Genomic DNA, 20341 nt, shown 5'->3' with positions numbered 1-20341 from the left:
ATTCCATTTTAATGTTCTCTCAGGACTGCTACCACTGGAGACTCTACAGCAGCTCTAATTATAATGAAGTTTGAGTTCTTTCTAAGAAATTTATATTTGAGGCTGTAGAGATGGCTTAACATTTCATAGGGCTTGCTGCTCTCCCGGAAGACTGGGGTTCAAATCTCAACACTGACACGATTGCTAACAACTATCATTTCAGTTCTAGGGGATCCAACATCTCTTTTGGTCTCTGTGGGTACCAGGTACATATTTGGTGCACAGACATGTATGTGGGTAAAACACCCATACACACAAAATAATTAAATAATAAAATAAATTAAAACAAATTTGTATTTCTTATCCATTCCCTGTTATCTTTTCCTTTCCTGCATAAGGAAACCAAATTGTGGAAAGTGTCTTAGTACATCGTGGTGGAGCCAGAACACAGATACACGTCTTGCCTAATCCCAGAGTTCATTGTCTTACTTCTTCATTCTCTGACGAGGATAACAAATTCACTTCCTGGAATAAGTGACCCTAATTCCTTATCTTTTCTCATATATATAGATATAACTCTATGTTAGTTTCCTGAACACTTTCCATTTAATTAACATATTTCAAAATTTGATTATCAAAACATTCAAATGTTAGCATTTTAATGCTGACAAGAACGAAATGTAAAACTCCAATCCTGGAAAGTTATTTTTTGGTTTGTGTGAATAATCACATGATTTAAAAGAAATATTCTAGATTTTGGAAGCAATGATACTTATACTATACAGGGAGGGAGCAAAACATAGTAGTTGTGTTTTATATCACATATAATAATTTAGTTATGTATATTAATTTTCTCTTTAATATGACTAGTGAGTGTATACTTGATGGTTCATCTGCACACATTTTAGAAAATACTAGCTCCATGAGGGCAGGGCCTCTGTATATTTTGCTTATTCATGTGACTTTTGCTTACTCCAGTATGTGGCCCACAGCAGGAGTTCCACAAATATGTGCATATTAGTTTCTGCTTTGCTTTTTCATTTTATCAGCATGCTACATACTTACTTTAATCATAACCCTTATAAACACTGCTTAAAGTTTACAAAGCGATTGATTGCTCCTGGAGAAATTACATTCAATGAAGAGACTTCTGTCTTCGATATTTTCAAATTGTATTTTATGTTTCTGTATTAACCTAAAGCTTAAGTAATACACTCCTGTGTCACAGAAAGGCTGTTCTCCTTGGGTTCTATTTGGCAGCCACTGAAATCCTCCACTTGTCTATTAGGTTTATACCTAACTGAGGGCATCTAGTCTGAATGTCTGGTTCCTTCAGAGGTGGGCGCTTCCTGACCAACCATTACTAGACCAGGGCTTTTATCTCTAAGGTTAGCATTAAGAACCAAAGAAAGCAAGATTTGATCATGCATTTGCTGTATTAATGTTGTTGGGCAAGTATTGACTGAACCCTTAGCAATGGCCTTGGATAATACAAAGTTGTTCTGTCTCAACCAAAGGATGCCAAACCAGAGCATATGGGGCAATAACCCATCCTTTCAGCCAAGAAGGGAAAAAAAAAGAAAACAGTTTGTTTATGATTATTTTACTGGACTTGCATTAGACCCTCATCATGTCACCTTAAAAGATGCATGTGTTAGGGATAGAGAGATGTCTTAGTGGTTAAGAGTGGCTTTTGCTTTGGCAGAGGACCGGAGTTTGGTTTCCAGCATCTATGTTAGGTAACTCACAACCACTTGTAACTCCAGATCCAGGGGAACTAATGCTAGCTTCTGGTCTCCAAGGGCACGTGTTCTCATATGCACCTATGTGCACACACACACACACACACACACACACACACACACACACACACACACAAATTAAAAATAAAAATACAATCTTAAAAAATATCCGTGTCAGCACCCAAAATGTACACGCCAAGGAACATGTCAAAATTTCTGTTTTAATAAATCGAAACTATTTACACTCACACATATTTGATTATTTGTTTCAAGTGCTTCCACCACCGCAGAGACACGAACAAATCCTCCCAAGGATCATCATGAAAAAGAGACTCATAAATCCTTTAACCTAATTCTACAATTGATCCCCTAAGAAAAGTTAAATAGCACCATTGTTTGTAGATTGCTAGATCACCACGAAGATAATTCTTCTATAAATACAGATGGTGCCCTTGTGGAAATGACATGACAGTGAGTAGATGCCAACAGAAAAAAATAAAAAATAAAAGCGACATGCTGATTAGCTAATGACACAGAGTTCAGGAGAATTATGCCTCTCTTTCTGAGTTATGGCTTATTTGAACTCCTGATGCCCTGTTTTCATTTTGGTTTCTAATATTTGTCCTTTTTACTGTTAAAAAAGTAAACTAGAAGAATTTGATCATCCTGAGCATGCAGTGTTCATCATTGGCTGGTGGGGAATCAGCCTGTGAAGTTTCCTACTCTATTTCTACCCAGGCCAATTTTTTTTTCCCTGGTATCACCCGATGAAGCTGCCATTGCCAGAGGGTGCAAAACACAGCACCAGACTCATTAAGGACCAAAATATGAACCAGTGAATATGATATCAGTTGATTGTTGATATAAAAATGACTTTCCTGGTTTTGATATTCAAAAGAAAAGGTGAAAAGAATCCCTATTTACTGAGGATGTAGTATATGTCATTCTGAGGACCTAGTATGTGCCATAGAAGCCATCTCAGATGTTGTGTTTTGCTGGGACGTTTTAAAATTTGCTTTCTGTGGCCTCTATGGTACAAAATTACTACTGCATCTCCCCTATCCAACATCAGTTTAACAAAATGTGTGAAGAGGAACGATTCTGAGCATCACAACCACAACATGGAGGTGCTTTGCATACCAGCATTGAATTTCCCGTTTCTGATCTTCTGTTTGTTGGTGGATGGAATGTGAGCAATGTTGTCCAACCTCTCGGAAACAGCACGTGAATAATCCCGTAATCAGTGTAATGTATTCTGCTCTGGGAGTAATCAAGTCATTGAGCTTTGAAGTAAGATCCAATTTTTGGAAAGTGGCTGATGAATGCAGTTTCCGTATTCAGAGGAGGCTGATGTACCTGGACTATTTGGGTCTTCTGGTTGAATAGGAGGAAAAAAGTACTTGAGGAAACTCAAGTGGACTATTCTAAAAATAATCTAAGTTTCGGGATATATTTTCCTAGCGGCATAGTATGCAATTTGAGATTTTAAAATTAAACGTGTCTGTGTGCTTTTGAATTTTGGATTGCTGAGAGAGAGCCTGCTTAGCTGGAAGGGAGGGATGGGGGAGATGTGGCCAGTGCTGAGTCTGAGGATCCTACTTTCCCCTCCCAGGCTGTTCTTTCTCTGGATCTTTGCGAGGTAGCGGTAGCGTCCTCTGTGTTATTCATGTCTTAACTTAAAAGTTCCTGCTTCAGACATTTCTTCCCTGAGTTCATTTCCTCTGCCCTAAGCCACAGAGCTGGAGCAGAGCTTCTGCTTCCCTCCCTCCCTCTTTCCTCTTTCTCTCCTTTCTTCTTCATCTCCCTCCCTCCCTCCCTCCCTCCCTCCCTCCCTCCCTCCCTCCCTCCCTCCCTCCCTCCCTCCCTCTTTCCTCTTTCTCTCCTTTCTTCTTCATCTCCCTCCCTCCCTCCCTCCCTCCCTCCCTCCCTCCCTCCCTCTTTCCTCTTTCTCTCCTTTCTTCTTCATCTTCCTCCCTCCCTCCCTCCTTCCCTCCCTCCCTCCCTCCCTCCCTCCATTTCTTCTCTTCCTTCTTTCCTTCCTCCCTCTCTCCCACTTTCCTTTCCTTCCTTTCTACTTTCCTACCCACCCTCCTCCCTCCCTTCCTCCTCCATTCTTTCTGTGTGTGTACATGTGTGTTGGTGTGGAGACCAGAGAACAACCTTTGGTGTCATATCTAAGGTTCCAAAAAAAAAAAAAAAAAGAAAAAGAAAAAAGAAAAAAAGAAAAAAAAAAAAAAAAGAAAGAAAAAATCTTCCCTCCACCCCCGGCTTTTGGAGAGAGGTTTCTCATTAACCTGGATCTCACAAAGGAGGCTCGCTTGCCAGCGAGATGAGGGATCCACCTGTCTCTGCCTCCCCGGCACTGGGATTACAAACATGTGCCACCACATTTGACTCCCCCGCCCCTTTTCTTTCCACGTGAGTTCAGAATTGAACTCCGGTCCTCATGCTTGTAAGGGGAGTACTTTACCAATCTAGTCACCTCTCAAGTCCCTCTTCTTAATGATCACCAACAAAAATACATACACCCTTGCTTGTTTAGCCTCCTCGGGAGATGATGAGCTCCCGGAGAGAGAAACACGGGGCCGTTTGCCATGGTACTCAAATGCCATGCTACAGTTCCGGACGCCTTGGAGGCGCTGGTGAAAGACCCACTCACTGAATGAAGGCTTGGTTCTAACCCAGGGGCTCCACAGTTCTGGGACACCGGCAGCCGCCTCCACCTGCCATACTCATTGCTAAGTGATGCCAAGGACCTGAGGCACTCTCTCTTAGTGCGAACCAACTCTAGGGTGGCATGCGAAGCAGTCAGGCTTACGGGAGCCATCTGATTCCAGGGGGGAGGCTGCAGCTGGCGGGGCAGCTTCTGTTCCCAGGCAGGCTGTACACTGGTAGTCAGATAAAACATGGTGGTGCCCCTGCCAGTCAGGCTTTATAACTTAAGACATTCAGTTCGAAAGGAAGTCCTGCTGGTATGTTCTACTCTTGATTCCCTTGGCTTAGCAGTGGAAGCGCCATTCATGCTGGAAGCCTCGGGTGGTTGGGCAGCTCGGTCACTTCCTGCTTTGTTCGTGCTCCCTTGTTGGTTTCTTTTGTCCATTTCACACCTTGCTTCATTCCTTTACTCCCTTCCCTTCCTTCACTGCTTCTTTTCTCACCTCCAACCTCTCTCCCCCTTTTCCTCCGTCTCAGAGAACATAGCAGAAGCTCTCCCTTCCGAGTTTCCCAAGCCAGGAAGAGTGAGGTCAGTTCTCCCTCCCACTTCGCATTTATAAGAGGGAAAGTATTAATGAGAAGCCACACACACATTTGTGTGTGTGTGTGTGTGTGTGTGTGTGTGTGTGTGTGTGTGTGTGTAAGCTAAAAATGTTTGGACTAATCGTTGGTGTGTTAACACTTGTCCAGTTTCACCCCTACCCCTGTGTATTTTGCTATTGAAAGTAATACATGCTCACTGTGAATGATTGAGATATTAAAACCTTGGATGACTTCAAGTAGAAGACTTCCCAGGTATAACTAGAAGGGGATTTGGCTTTCAAGGGAATAATTAACAAAACTATTTTAAGAGGTCATTTTCTGTGGAAAATAGGGGAATTACCTGTCCACGGGAACAAGAAATGTTTAGATGTTGGCATTTCCTCCAATTTCACTGTGGTCCTGGGATAATGACTCTTTTATAAGAAAAGGAAGAGAAGTTGCCATGGTCCAGTGGCTAAGAATCACTGCTGAAATGCTTTCTTGGTTTGTAGAAAAAGAAATGTCCAAGTGCATGTTTTAAAAGAAAGCCTCCATAGCACATCAGCACCAAATGGGTGCACATGCTGTTGTTTTTGTTTCAGTTTTTAAAAAAGCAAACACAATGCTTTTCAAAGTCTATTCCATACGGTAGCCATCACATGCAATTTTCCCACACCAAAGGGTTCTTCCTGAAATACATTGGGGAGTCATTCTTGAGGCCACTGTTGACATCTCTTGTGGTTATGTGATGTCCAATGGGAATGACTTTACTTCATTTTCTTATTGTTTCTCGAATGTATACAACTATGGACTATTTTTTTCTAAAAAGTAATACTTGATATTTTTCTTTGTTAGGAGTGGTGGAGAAGGATAGTTGGAGACAAGGTCTCATTCTATAGCTCAGGCTGGACTCAAACTCTAGGCAATCTGCCTACCTGAATCTCTCAAGTGGTGCTATTGTGTATGTGAGCCACCACACTTCACTTAGCATCACTAAGGTTCTAAGGTCACCTAATCTAAGATTCCTAAGGTCACATGGCTGTGAAAACAAAGCAAACAAATACGAAAAGGTAGCTCTGCTCTCCCTTCTTTGCAAGGGACCTTTGTGTTCTGCTGTCTTTTCTGTTTTCGGGTGAGAAGATGAGGAGGTGACTTGTCTATCACTTTCTCAGCACCAGCTTCTCTGGGGGGGAGGGTCCTCTCCTTGCATCCCTACATGCGACCTGCACAGCAACTCATCAGTGACATTTTGCAGATGACAGTCCTGAAACTCAGAGGTGATGTGTACAATTTGTGTAGATCACTCAGTGGGTGGGATGTGGAATGAGGGGCAATGGTTTCAGGGACTTGTGTGAGTTCCATAATCTAAGGTTGCTTAAGACATTTACATAGCATAGTATGGTGTTTCCACACAGCAGCATCCTACCATATACTTCACATCATCTCTAGATCACTAATACAATCTATGTTAGAATATGCAAATGCTATGCAAATAGTTATTAAACTGTATCACTGAGAAACCACGACAAGGGAAACAGATGACAATTTTATTTTTCTAGTCTTCAGTTTGTTCAACTTATAGATGTAGTACCCAGGAATGTAGGGGCCAATTGTATGTATGTATATATGTATGTATGTATGTATGTATGTATGTATGTATTGTCTGTATATTATTTATCTTCATCATTATCAACACCATCATCATTGTCTATCTGTATCTATTTATATCTATCTATCTATCTCCATCCATTATCAATGATCTATATGCTGATTCCATTCCATGACCTGAAATGTAGCTGGAGTCCAGTGACAAATATTTCTTGACATGAAATGGAAATAAAACCTATGTGAAATAGGCAAATGCTGCTGCAATTCTTCACTTTCTCTGCTCTTTTTCCAGGGTGTATATCAATTTTCCACATGCATTTACTTCCTTGCTTACTACTAGAGTGTGCCCTTACATGTGACTATTAACATCATGTGGGGAAAGGTCTTTAGGTCATTTGTCAACCACTGTGGATCTACGGTAGAGGCTCTGTAAATATTTGGTGAAGGAATAAACAGTCCAATGCAAGGTTTTTACTACTACTTCAACTTCCTGAAAGCTCCTCAGATTGCTTTCTTTGCTCGTCTACTTCTCTCTCAGGAGTAGTTAAAAATCTACTTAGGGCTGTAAATAAAGGAAGTCTACATTCCTAGCTATTCCATATAGCAAACACTGAAGGGCTCTGGGTGAGTGCATGGGGCTGACTGCGTCCCAGATACAGCTCTGGTCTCATGCATAGGCAGAAGTGCAGCCACAGGGCAGCGAGGAAGGTCAACACTCTGTTTTCTGCTTCACCTTGCAACTTTTCACAGCACAGATCTTTTCTGAAAAATTCCATAGCCCTCCTTCCCCTTATCAATTCTCCTGCCCATCTTCCCAAACCACCCTACTTCCCGCTGGGGTCCTCAACCTGGGACAGAAAGAGATTTCAATATCTTTAATGTTCTCTGCAGCCCTCCACACACCATTCTTGGAAGGGGTCTGTGGGTTTCATCAGAGAGCCTGGGGGATTCAGAAAAGCAAAGGCTCCCTGAAGAGTCCCTGTCTGGTAGACTGGGTGGGCTATAGTTTGGTGCTTCGGCAAGAGCAAAAGTTCGAAAATGGATTTTCTTTAATCTTTGAAATTTAGAAAAAAAAATCTATGTGTTACTGCACTGTCTGCCCTTGCCTGCCCATTCCTCAGAGCTCACCCCCATCTCTGTCCCCTCTCCCTCTCCATCATGACTCTATGGCAGAAGGATGGTTTAGTGAGTGAGGCAGGTGACAACCACCTTGACTTCTGCAGGACCATCAGAAAAGAGCACAGAACTCTGACCCCAGGAGGAATGCAGAGCAGAGTTGAAAGGCATTCTGCCAAGAAGTTTTCCCTCCCTACTGGCAGAGACAGAAAGAGCCAGCCCTGATTGGATTAGTACTGCCCTGAAGCACTTTAATCTCAACTGCTGCTACCTGGGGAGGGGAAGCAGTGTCTGACTTGTGGGAGGTGGGAAGCTCTGAGATACTGAGCCTCCTAGCAATGAGGGTACCTGCAGAGAGTATTAAAGGGCTCTCCTCAGAGATGAAACAGGGGATTCCCTAAGAATGAGTCTGTGGATGGTCTGGATCCTGTGGGTTAAAATTGTTAAAATAGACTTTGAACACACACAGCCTGGTGGTGGCAGATTGTCCACCAGGAGCTGGTTCTATTAGAGGATGAATGAGAACTTTAAAGGGTGAGATATGGGGGGTTGAGGCTAGAGCTCAGTCAGGAAAGTGCTTGCTTTACAATTATGAAGACCTGAATTTGATATTCAGAACCTAAATGAAAATGCCAGGTATGGTGACATGCACTTATAATCCCAAAGCTGGTGAGCTGGTGAAAGATGAATCCTTTGGAGCTCACTGGCCAGCCATTCTAGCGTCCTGGTGAGTCCCAGGCCAGTAGAAGATCCTGTCCAGAAAGCAAGGTGGACAGCTATTGAGGAAGGATACCTGAATTTGTTCTCTGGCCTACACACACACACACACACACACACACACACACACACACACACACACACACACAGAGAGAGAGAGAGAGAGAGAGAGAGAGAGAGAGAGAGAGAGAGAGAGAGAGAGAGAGAGAGATACACTTTATATTGGGCATACGTCAATGGTAGGAAGATGGGGGTAAAAATAAATAAAATACTCAATTATAAAGAAGGATCTCTCTTAACAGCCAGAAACACCAAGCTAGAAGGAGAAAGGAATGGAAGAAAGCGTGAATGAAATAGAAACAAGCAAACACACAAACAACAACAAAGCAGAAACAAAAGAAGGGATATCGGTCCCATTTCATGCTGATGTCTAATGCCACAGCAGCAGAAACAGTGAAAATCCATTCTAGGTACACAGTGCCTTTCTTAGACCACTCAGAATAAATAAATAAAATAAATTATGAGTATGCACAAAGGGAAACACCAGAGTAGACTACAGTCTCCGTCCAAGTGGGATAGACAGTTTCTGTAGAAGGAGCTTCCCTGGAGCCCCAAGGTGGGAGTGGGCAAGGAGAGGCAGAGACCCTAAAGGCTGAGCTACTTGTCCATCAGGCTAAGTAAGAGAGAGATGCCAGGACTGAGATTCAAGAAGCTGGTCCCATGGGAGGCAAAGAGAGAGCACACGACAACAGTGTCTATGATGGATTTCAGCAATGAGTGATGTAGGCTAGAACGGGGGAAGAATAATGGTTGGAACGTTCTCGACCACGTGGGGACTTCCTTAGCAGAGTGAAAGGGTTGGGAAGTTGGGAGTGGTCTGCTGACTTCTGGAGTGATTCTTTTGTTTGTTTTGTTCTTGTCCCAAACTCTCAAAGTATTTAATCTCCGCTTTTGAGTAAAGTATGCTTTAGAAAAAGTTTATTTATTCTAATTTTGTGTATATGAGTGTTTTGCCTACATGTCTGTAAGTACCGTGTGTGTGCAGTGCCCACAGAGGTCAGAAAAAGGTATTAGATCTCTTAGAGCTGGCGTCATAGATGATTGTGAGCCACCACGTGGATGCTGGGAACTGAACCTGGGACCTCTGAAAGAACTGCAATTTCTCCTAACTGCCTAGCCATCTCTTCAGCCCCTAATACGCTTTGAAAAATAGCTTTTAACTTATTCATCAAGGATTTTATAGGTACATACAGCATATTTTGATCATACTCATCCCCATCCCTCTTTTTCTCCTGGACACCTAACATTCCAACATTTTTTTTTTTTTTTTTTTTTTTTTTTTTTTTTTTTTTTTTTTTTTTTTTTTTATAATTCAGTTAGTTCAGTTCAGCTAGTGCTGTCTCCATGCACACAGATGTGTGGCCATCCACGGGAGAATCGACAATTGTCCTAAGTAGGTTTTACTGTTAATTCAACATAATCTAGAGTCACCAGAGAAGGGAGTCTTGATTATTCTCAGGTCAGATTGGCCTGTGAAGGTGTCTGCTGGAGAAATTTCTTGATGTAGTAAGACCCTGCCCTTAACAAGGGGCACTGTCTCCTCAGTAGGTTGTTCTGGACTGTATTAGAAAGCCAGATAAGCATGGGTCTGTGTTTGAGCCAGCAAGCATTGTTCTCTGCGGTTTCTGCTTTAAGTTTCTGCTTGAGTTCCTGTCTGGACTTCCCTCAATGACAGGCTGTGACCTGGAAGTGTAAGCCAAAAATAATCCTTTCCTTTCTTGAGTTGCTACTTGTCAGAGCAGTTTTATCACTGCATCAGAAAGTTGATTAGAATGGAAATCTACCAGTGGCCATATTTCTGAAGAAAAATGCGTCTCCCTCCCTGAATAGCCACCAACTCCCAGTAGCACCTCAGTTAGGAGCAGGCCTGATGAGTCCCTCCCTTATCTGTGCTGGAATATTGACTAGCTTGATCTTGTGGAAGTCTTGTGCTGGCAACCACAGATGCTGTGAGCGCCTGAGTGCAACAGCCTTGCCGTGTTCAGAAGACACTGATCTGCAGGGATCCTCTTTGACCTGTCTCTCACAAGCTCTCCATCTCTTCCTTAATGTTCCCTTAGCCCTGGGTATGTGGGGTAGGCTGACAGAAGTCCTGTTTGGAATGAGCACTAGAGTAATTCTTTTGAAAACAAATCAGGAGAATGGATAAGGACCAGATCTCCAGAGAATGGGCATGTCCTGTCCTTCCTTCTGTGTTCCAGAGATGTATGCACACACACACACACACACACACACACACACACACACACACACACACACACACACACACACACAAGATGGTAAGAGAGTTACCCGGGAGAAGCATGATGCAAATCCATAGCTATTATTTTTGTGGCCTCTAGCTACAAAATCTAGCAGGTGAAGATAGTCTAGAGACCTCAAATGGGGGGAAATGACATTTTAGCATTTTTGTCAGGTTGGCAATTTAAAAATAAACTTGAATTCAATGTATACCATTAATGCTAGAGGTTGTCTTATAATGATGCAAAAATGCCTTCTTCTCACTGGCAGTTAAAAAAAAATCTATGTCGTAGGGGGTGGGGAACCGTATATAGAACAGACTTCTGTGACTGTGACAGCAGCCCACAAAGCCACTGAAATCAAACCAAGACTGCGCCCTGCAGAATTAGCACCGTAACCTATGTCAGAGACATGCTATTATCCTAATATCAGCTTTTGGATTCTGTCCAGTCCCATTAGTAATTCCCATGTTGATCGCTCTGTTACTCGTGAACGTTAATTGCTTCTAAATCTCTTTGGATGTTCAGATGCTTGGGTAAGAAAAAAATTCTTACTGGTAAAGGTGCGAGTTTTATTAATGTGGAAGCAAACAGGAAATCTGTTTAGAGATCCGAGTGAAGTGCCTGTGACTGAAGATGCCATAAGTGGCAGAGGTGGCATTGTTCTTTGAATGTCTGTCACATGTCAGTGGTGTGACCGTGGGGCATGGGGCACAGCTTGGCAGAAATATCTGTGGTGTTCCTTTAAAGCTTGAGTGCCTTTAGATAGGCTTAGATGATCAAATTGTCCCCCCCAAACCCCCTCCCCTCCCGCAAGGGTCCCTACTTTGCTTGGTATGGAATGGTGACCTTGAGACTTTTGAGGTAAATTTGTACCTAGTTAGTTCTATCAAGTCAGGCGATGTAAAAAGATTTAGATATGATTTGGTCTATCATCCTTGGCTTCTGAACTAGGAGGAAACTTGGAAATTTCCACTGGAAGCTTCCATGCTTCAGATATTGAGAAACCAAAGGCCAGGGAGAAGAGATGAGGGTTGCAGAGAGAATGATGTAGAGCTGGCCAAAGAAAGAGATCACTCAGCTTTTGTTTCAGTGATCAAGAAAAGAGAAAAAAAAAGATAAAAATGGATGTTTGTTACACTTCCTTTTGAACCATTTCACTGAATGTTAGTGGAGTTTCTGTTTCTTTTGGGTGGTGCAAAAACGTTGACATTCATTTATTACTAAATGCAACAGTACCCTGTGAGAGGGAAAAGAGGTAGATAAGAAAGAAGACCCAGGACCTACATTCTGTTGATTACGGAAGTGGTTTCTTTTGGTCCTAAATCTATCAGAGATCAAATATGACTTGGTGGAGTTTCTCTTGTAATAGCGAGACATAGAAAAACAAAGAGATGGGCCCATATGATGGGGATGGCAAGTCTGAGGAAGAAAGAGAAGACAGGGAGGGAAAGGTGTGTGATGGGTTGCAGCTTCTTTAGATGTGGCTGGAGGAGGGTTCAGTGAGTGGGTCTTTGGGCAGCAATCCCATGAAAGAGGCGTGGTGGTCTACAGTGACACTGTAGCAGAGGAATACTGGACAAATGGATCTGGGTGGTGGGAAAGTACTTGAATATCTGAGGAGAGAAGTCAGTGTTGCAGGGGTGAGTACAGAGAAAGTGTGTGATACTGTGACCCTGAAATCATGGGTGCTAGGAAGACTCTAGACTCACATTTTCTAAGAACTGTTTTGTCATTACTGAGAGCACGGCACACACGTAGAAGCTAAACTCATCTTTTTCAAGAGTTTTCCCTGGAGGTACTATCTTTTTGAGACAAGTGTCCATGATTCACTAGGAGTGTCCACAAACCGACAGAACATTCTGCAACATTTCTGATCATGGTGGTTGCATCTTTATTAACATCACCAAACCACAGGATTAAAAATTTCTTGGCCACAAGACCTATGTCATCCACATTCTTGCATCTTCCAAGAAACCACACATGGAGATAAACTTACTTGTAGTAACAAGCAAATAAATATCTTTTTTTTTTTTGATGTGTGAACAATGGCTCGAAAGTGATAGAAGGGACATGATGTCTTAGAAAGATTTGTTAAAAATACACCCTTCTAAAAATGTTGTGAGATTATATTTGAAGCATTCTGACTCCCTTGGAATGTACTTTAAACACAAGTCCATATGCTGAAATGTGAACATAAGTACAACAAACTGAGCAGTAGAAACATTATTTTCAGGCCAAATTTTAGTTGGATGGATGCATTTTGTCTATCTTGTTTTCCCTCCTTGTTTTAAACTGAACACGAGAAGTGTTTCCTACCCTCTCATGGTATTAAATGGATGTTGGGGTCTGGGTTCCTAAGAACACAGGGCTTCTCTCACCACCGTTTACCTGGGGTAACTGTGTGTAAGTTGAGATTGTGATAAGAATCACATGGGAATATCAGTCTCCAAGGGAGGGATGGGTGATGATGTTATGTTGTAATATGGAAGACCAAAGTTATAGTTCTCTCCTCCTTCCCCTCCCCTATCCTCACCGTAATAGCCCTCTAATGTACCCCGTTCCCTTCTTATACTTCATTGTCCACATCTGCAAAGTGAGGGTAACACAAACCTACCCTCTGCCTTTCAGGTTTTTTGCGAAAATCAGTGAACTAATATTGGTAAAATTGGAGCCCCATGGATGAAGGGTACTTTGTAAGTATACCACATTCTTGTCATGTTCTTTTCTATTGCTCCAAAGTGCAAATACCAGATGTCTGCTTTTGCTGTATCAGGAATTCAGTAACACCATGTTTCACACCCAGATATTGATAACCTGACTATCTTTGAGGAATTTAATGTTTCTGACCTCTCAAATGTTTCATCTAGATGTTGGATATAGAAAAAACATCTTCTTCTACAAGAGCAGTAAATTCATATAAAGTTGACTAGATAATTTGGAATAATAAATGACTGTATAGTGTGTAAAAATGTTGCTATAAACTCTTGATATAAGTTCAAGGTGTTTTTTATTTCTTTTTTTCTTACCTCTTTCTCCCTTTTCAATTGCACTGAACTTGTGTTTTGAGCCATCAGTTTGTATCTCTGGAGGAGGGGCTGGTTTCAATAAGGGTGAGTGATGTCTTGATGATGAATGTCAACTAGATGGTTTGCTAAATATTATGTTTTCAGACTTTGCGAGAGGAGAGGAGGACAAACAGAATGATGAGATGGGTGCAGACCACCCCTCCCACACCTGGTTACTGGTTACTTCGAGGTGACTTGAAGTTGCCTTTTATCCACTGGACGGCAAAGGCTGCAAAGCCACACATGCCCATTGTGGGGCAGAAGTAGCACTGTCCTCTAGCAGCTGGTTCACTAAATGGTAATGGTACATCCTTTTCTCTTTCTGAATCAACCAGCACCCTAGAATCCCGTATTTGACCACGGGCTGGCTGGCTACGTGCCCAGGACTTAATCCATGGACTTTTCTTCTGAAAAAGTAGATGGTACCCTTTAAAAACTCCCAACTCTAAGGAATTCAGAAACTTGCCAGAGCTCATATTAGTGCCCAGCCTTGGAATTCAGGAATGAGGCTGTAGCATCTACATCTGTTGGCTAGTTGGAAGGGCTCCATCTCACTAATGCTTGAGCACCTCTGTAGGGGGCAGAAATTTTACCAACAGCATTCATTCTTCCTGAGTTGATGACAAGTCCATCCTCAAGGTACCTCCTCTGAATCCTAATTTTACTATCCATCCCTACAAAGAATAAGTCTTCCCCCTTAAACATGAAACCCTTTCAAATATTCATGATGGCATCTGTCAAGTCCCTTAAGGTTAGTCGCAGGTTAACTTCTATCCATAAGGAGATGCATTGTCAAAGTACACAAAGCCTGCCCCTTTGGAAAGGTTCTCATTTGTTTATATCTTTCTTAACAAGCAGCCCCGAGAATCTACCTACTCCGGGCCCCACTCCACACCTCAGAGTCAAGAGAGCTAGTCAAAGGTGGAAGAGAGCTACCTCAGAAGATACCGTCTGGAACCAGGTGTGCCCTCGGAGTGCTGGAGTGTTTTAAGCATCAAGACTGCAAGACTCACATCCCTCTGTGAGGTGCAGATGACTGACAGGGAGAAAGTTGTTTTGGTTAATAATACAATCTGCTCGCCTCCTGTAGACACAGCAGTAGCTTACTAATCCGTTAGAAGTGAATTAAGGTTGTTTACTGATGTTTTAAAGTAACTGTCAGAGTGAAAAAAAAAGTTCCCACTAAATGAGACCACTCACCTACTTCAGAGTTGTTGTTTATTTTAAGCTGAGTGCATAAATAATATATTGAGATCCGAAGGGTGATTTCAAGCATTAGAACATGAAGCTTCCTGTTTACTAACTGTCATTGGGCTGAAGAGAATTTAAACAGCTCTGAACCTTTTTGTCCGTGGATGCAAAGCATGAAATTAACTTTCATTTCATAGTTAGCAGAAATCATGATGATGGCGTCTTGTTGTCCTGTCTCCTGCCGATCTGGATCTTTTTTGCTATGCAAGACAGGCCTTGGCAGCAGAATGCTTTTTATGTCTCCTTTGAAACAAGAGCCCCTTGCTCCCCCACAAAATTAGCAGGGGCCTGTCTGAGCCAGTCAGTCAACTTTCTCTGGATAGAAAGAGGCAAAGTGGAAATATGCTAGCCTGGCTTCCAGGGGTTCATGCTCTGAGTGCTGGTGGGCCTGTCTGAAATACCCTTCTCCATGAGATTTGGAATAAAAACATCTACTTCCATTGCTTTGTGGGAAGATGGTGAGACTCCCATGAGGTCATTGTGATATGATTTAAAAGGTCAGATGTTATAGGTAAGTGACTTGATACCAACTGCTAACATTATTAAGGATGGTTGCTAAAAGAAAAGGCCGCATTTTAAGTGAATTACGTGTAATAGCTCATTGCATCTCAATTGTCCTGTGGTATACCAGCTGATAAGATTCCAAATCTTATCACTCCAAAATCAAAGCACAGGAAAGTCATGTGGCTCATCTCACCTATTTGTGGCTAATTTCAAATATTAACTACTCAGGGTCCAGAGCCTGTGTCCTTTGCTGTTACCTGCTGGGGAAGAAGGTCGGGTTTTCCTTTGCGAGGTTGTACTTCTTAGTTAGGTACAGAAATGAGACATTATATGTAAAAGCCTGGACCACATTCAGGCCTAGAAAGTATAGGGATGGCTTCTCCATCATCAAGGAGGGCTCCTGTTGGGTAGGGATATAATAGATTGTATGGGTTAATTATGTTTTATGTGTAAACAGCATGGTGATTCTTAGCTGAAAAGCTCTAAATGAAAAGACCTATTACTTGTAATGCTTCCAGAAACAAGAAATTTGATTCACTTTCTGTCTCCTGAAACTCAAGAGTGTGATAGCCTAATTTGGAGTATAGGGAGAGTGTTAGAGAATGAATAGAAAAATGTATGGAATGTTTAATTTTGTAAGATTGCATTTCACATTTGCTGAAGTAACAGAGGCATTACAAGAACACCTACCTTTGGTGTTTTGATGGTGTGTTCTAGGCTCTACAGTTGATTTATGAACTTTGTGGGATAAATCCTTATTAAGCAAATGAACAGAAATGCGTTTATGTTCACATCACTGGAAACATCCGATTTGTACAACTACATTTTACATTTCTATTTCTATTATATTTATTGGAATTTCAAAAGAGAAAAAGAGCCTAAAGTCATTCATGGGAAAAAATGATGTGGATTTGTGGACATTTCTCCTCAGAAGTATGTTTAGCTTGTACTGGGGTTAAATTTGGGCTTGCAAGAGTGGGGGTCTGGCTTGCTTTATATTTCTGAATGAAGCAGTTCAAAAATAGGATCATTTCCATAATCCAGAAAAAAAAATGGATGGACTCCTGAGAAGTAATCAACTGAGGGAAAGAATAAATTTTGTTCTTCCAAATTGCTCAAATCTCAGCAACTGCCGCTGTGCTCTAGCATTTGTTAATACTGTAAGATAATTGCATAATTAAATACACTATGGAATTCCAATAATTGGAAACTTTGTTTTCTCATCATAACACACAACTTGCTGATGCTGAAAAGAACATGAAGTATTTTTGGAAGCCACGATCATCCTTTCCCATCATGTCTTCGGCAGTGTTTTGTGGCTCCTTTCACGGTTCTGAGACATGTCGCTTGCAGGTTATTTTTAGTCTATTGTATTTAGAAAGGTGAAATTAAGCAGGAAACTCCCCAAGTCTGACCTGCCTGTCCAGGCCATTCAGGTTCAGGATCCTTTCTCTGAAAGTCCCCTGGGTACTCTGTAGATCTTTCCACATAGCATGGGTGAAAAGTGACCTGAACATGTGTGCTGTTCAACCTAGGGAGACCCACTCTATGTAATAATTGTGAGATACCTTAGTGGAGCCTCTTGGAGGTCAAATCTGGTATGGCTTCTTTGTGTATGACAGTGGAAAAAGGTAACCTTTTCTTTTTGCTTACTCATAAAAGGAGACATTTGCTACTCATATCCTGGTGTGGTACAACTAATTGAGTTAATATATGAAAAGACTGTAGGAAGCACTGGACGCATCATAAGTCTCCAATAGACAATGGCTATTTTAATTAGGCAATCTCGGTGAGGCTTCATATCCATGTGAACTATAGCAAATCCTGGTGTAAAGAACAAATCAAGAGACTTACAATTCCACCCATCCAAGGAACATTTGTTGAATTCTTCCTGTACCACCTATCCTCGATGTCAAAGAAATAAAGATAGATAATATCAACTATTGACTTGCAATAGTTCAGTGAAATTGGGAAATAGGTAGAAACACAAGGATGCTGATGATGATCATGATGGTAATAGCAACAAAAACATCAAAGTGGTACCTAGGGCAGAGCAAAGATATTTTCAATGGCAGGAACGGCTTTCCCCTGTGTCTTTTGTATCTCATAAACATACAGTTCGGCTTCCTGCCATTTAATTTGGAATTCAAAGCAATTTAGGAGCACAGAGTAGGATCCTGTCACAGGGTAGTTACTTAGCACCAAGTGGGCTCATTGAGTAAATAACACCAGTAAAATGGGTTTTAAGCTGTTTTTCTTTATGAGTCAGGAGTGGTGGCCACAGCCAGTTTGTGTCTATTTGCCATTGTTGGATTCAAGGGTAAACCCTAGGCAAATGAGGTGCATAGGTGCCAGACTATAAAAACAACTGTCATCCTGAGGATAAGACAAGAGTTTCCTTAGTCTTTGAGACTTCAGTGTTTCATGTCTCTCACCAAGGTCCACATCTGGTTGAATACACTGACTCCACTCTTGTTCATGTATCAGTGACCTTTACTTGTGTAGGTCTGTGAACTTTTCCTCATCAAGTTTTATTTTGAAGAATTTCAAACCTACAGAAGTTAAAAGAACAGCCCCCAGGGACATTTTTAACCCATATCTACCAACTTGCTTTTCTGCTCTTTTCTGCATATGTAACTTTGAACTTTGTCCTAATTCCCAATGTCTTACATCTCCCCACTGCATTAGATCTCCCAAACAGCTCACCCATCTTCTCCATAGTGTTAAATTTACCTTCTAAATCCTGTGTTTCCAACTTGTAAATTTTGGAAAGAAAGTCAATAGGAATATTAAAAAGAACTTTCCTTACAATTTCCACAACACAGTTTAAAACTTACTTCTTAAATCTTATTTTTAGATAGCATACCAACATAGTAAGAATGTGGTCAATGTAAGATAACTAAAACTTAAAGGTTAGAAGATTTTTCTGGATGCAGTGACATTCTCTTCTACAGAGGAGAATTTTATTTTTTAAAGGCAAATTCCCTTGGCCATGGTTTTCATCAGAGCCTTTCAAAAGTAGGTGGTAGTTTAATTATTAGTACAGAGATCACTGCTTTTCACACTATGAGTATTCACTGTAAACAGTGACTTTCCAGACATACTACAGTGGCTATGCTGGAAACAGGGGGGGATAGTCTCAAATGGAAGCAATTATACTCTGGATTTTAGATGACACTGACTAACTGGTATAACCCCCCTCTTTTTTTTTTCTGATGGTCTTGACCATTTGTTAAAAATAAGGTATCTGTCACAAAGTATGACAAGACATGCCAGACGGCTATTTCAGTGTTCTTGGGGGAAGCCCTAGGAATGTGGGGAAGGGTGTGAGGACTGTCCAGGTGGTGCTGATGGGGGCCAGGGAAGAGGGAAGGGCACTAGTGTTGGAAACCCAGGTCATTCTCATGCCCATCCAACAGCTCTGAGAGGATATGTTTCATTTTGGGCATCTGCCTAACAAGCAGTGTACAAGAAAGGGTGTTAAAGCTATAGAAAAACATTTTAGAAATCATGACATTAGTTGGTAGAAGAAGAAATTGGAGATGTTCACCCAGCCATGTCGTTTGGCAGTGGAAACAGAAAGCTGTCAAATTGAAGGGTGGGAGAGGTTGGAAAAAGCATGAAAAACAGACATAAGAACCAGAGCCCCGCTGTATCTGGGAGTGTTAAGCAGGGTCAAAAGCCTGTACATCCCCTAAGGCAGTGGTTCTTAAATTGGAATGATTCCTGCCCCTTAACCCGGAGGTTCTGATTCAATGGATCTGGGGAGGGGCTTGGGAGTCAAGGTTTTTAACAGTCACCCTGCACCACTCAGAAAGCTTGCCCTGCGGTCATGTTTACATCACAGAACATGACAGCATTTGGTGCTGTTAAAGATGACCAGAGTTGTAGAGAAACTGTTAAGTTCAGTCTAGTGTATTGTAAACCTCTTTTCAAATTCAGGGAAAATTTAGAATGGTTTGCTTCCAAAATGGGTAAAGTGGGAGCAGTTATCCTGAATAATGGAGATGGGTCAAGGGGCAGGCAAGCAGAATTATATTATAGTGTAGAGTTACCAAGGCCAGGGGGAGAAGTGGGCACGATTGGGGAGAGCAGGATGCTGCATTCCAGCTGGGCTGTGTAGTGAGCTCTTGACAGAGGGAATTTATGGTAATGTCAACGAAATAGACACAGACTTTGAAGTCAGCCATCCTGGGTTGGAATCCCGACTCTTGTGGTTACAAGTAGTGGGGGCCGCTCTTTAAACCAGGGTTTTCCTCAGAGCGCAAGAATGAAGACTCAAATAGATGATGTGTGGGGGTTATTGAGTACAGCATCTGTAGGTTAATAGATGCTCATTACGTGGCTGCCGGTACGTCTGTGTTTAAGTTTTGTGTTAGTGGTGAATCTGCTGTTGGTTGGCTCTGGCTTTGGTTGAGGCAGGAAAAGGGCTCCAACAGATATGCCCAGGAGGAGTCACAGTGTAAGCAAACCTTGAGGTAAAGGATGACAGATGGTCTTATGCCTACTTTAGTGTTTCCCAAAGTACTGTCCATATGGGGGGTCTAGATGGCACAAACCTTCTACCAATATTAATTAGTTTAATCCAAATGGTGACTATGAAATGGATATTAATTATTTAATAAAACATAAAGCTGAAGTACAGAAAATTGAAGTTGCCCAATACCACAACATTAGTAGGGGCAGAGCTGGGATTTGAACATGTGGCATCTGTTCTTCTAATTGCTTTGCTGTGCTGTTTTAATGATAATGATTCTACCCACACTAAGAAAAGATCACAGCATAGAAAAAAAGACACGGTGTTATTGATACCGGGGCC

General features: G+C 41.8%; 1 protein-coding gene across 1 annotated transcript in view; it reads left to right on the top strand.

The window, feature by feature from the left end:
* Ppargc1a (PPARG coactivator 1 alpha) overlaps positions 1–20341 on the top strand; it is a 644210-nt gene that overhangs the window by 176354 nt on the left and 447515 nt on the right. The window contains exon 2 of the mRNA XM_028865931.2: positions 13331–13395. Coding sequence (XP_028721764.1) covers positions 13378–13395 — 18 coding nt within the window. The 5' untranslated portion in view covers positions 13331–13377. The remainder of the gene's footprint in view (positions 1–13330; positions 13396–20341) is intronic.

This window comes from Peromyscus leucopus, chromosome 10 (assembly GCF_004664715.2).
Source record: "Peromyscus leucopus breed LL Stock chromosome 10, UCI_PerLeu_2.1, whole genome shotgun sequence".
In the NCBI taxonomy this organism is placed as follows: Eukaryota; Metazoa; Chordata; class Mammalia; order Rodentia; family Cricetidae; genus Peromyscus; species Peromyscus leucopus.
Note: the sequence above shows the minus strand (reverse complement) of the source record. Positions and strands in the feature narration are given on the sequence as shown.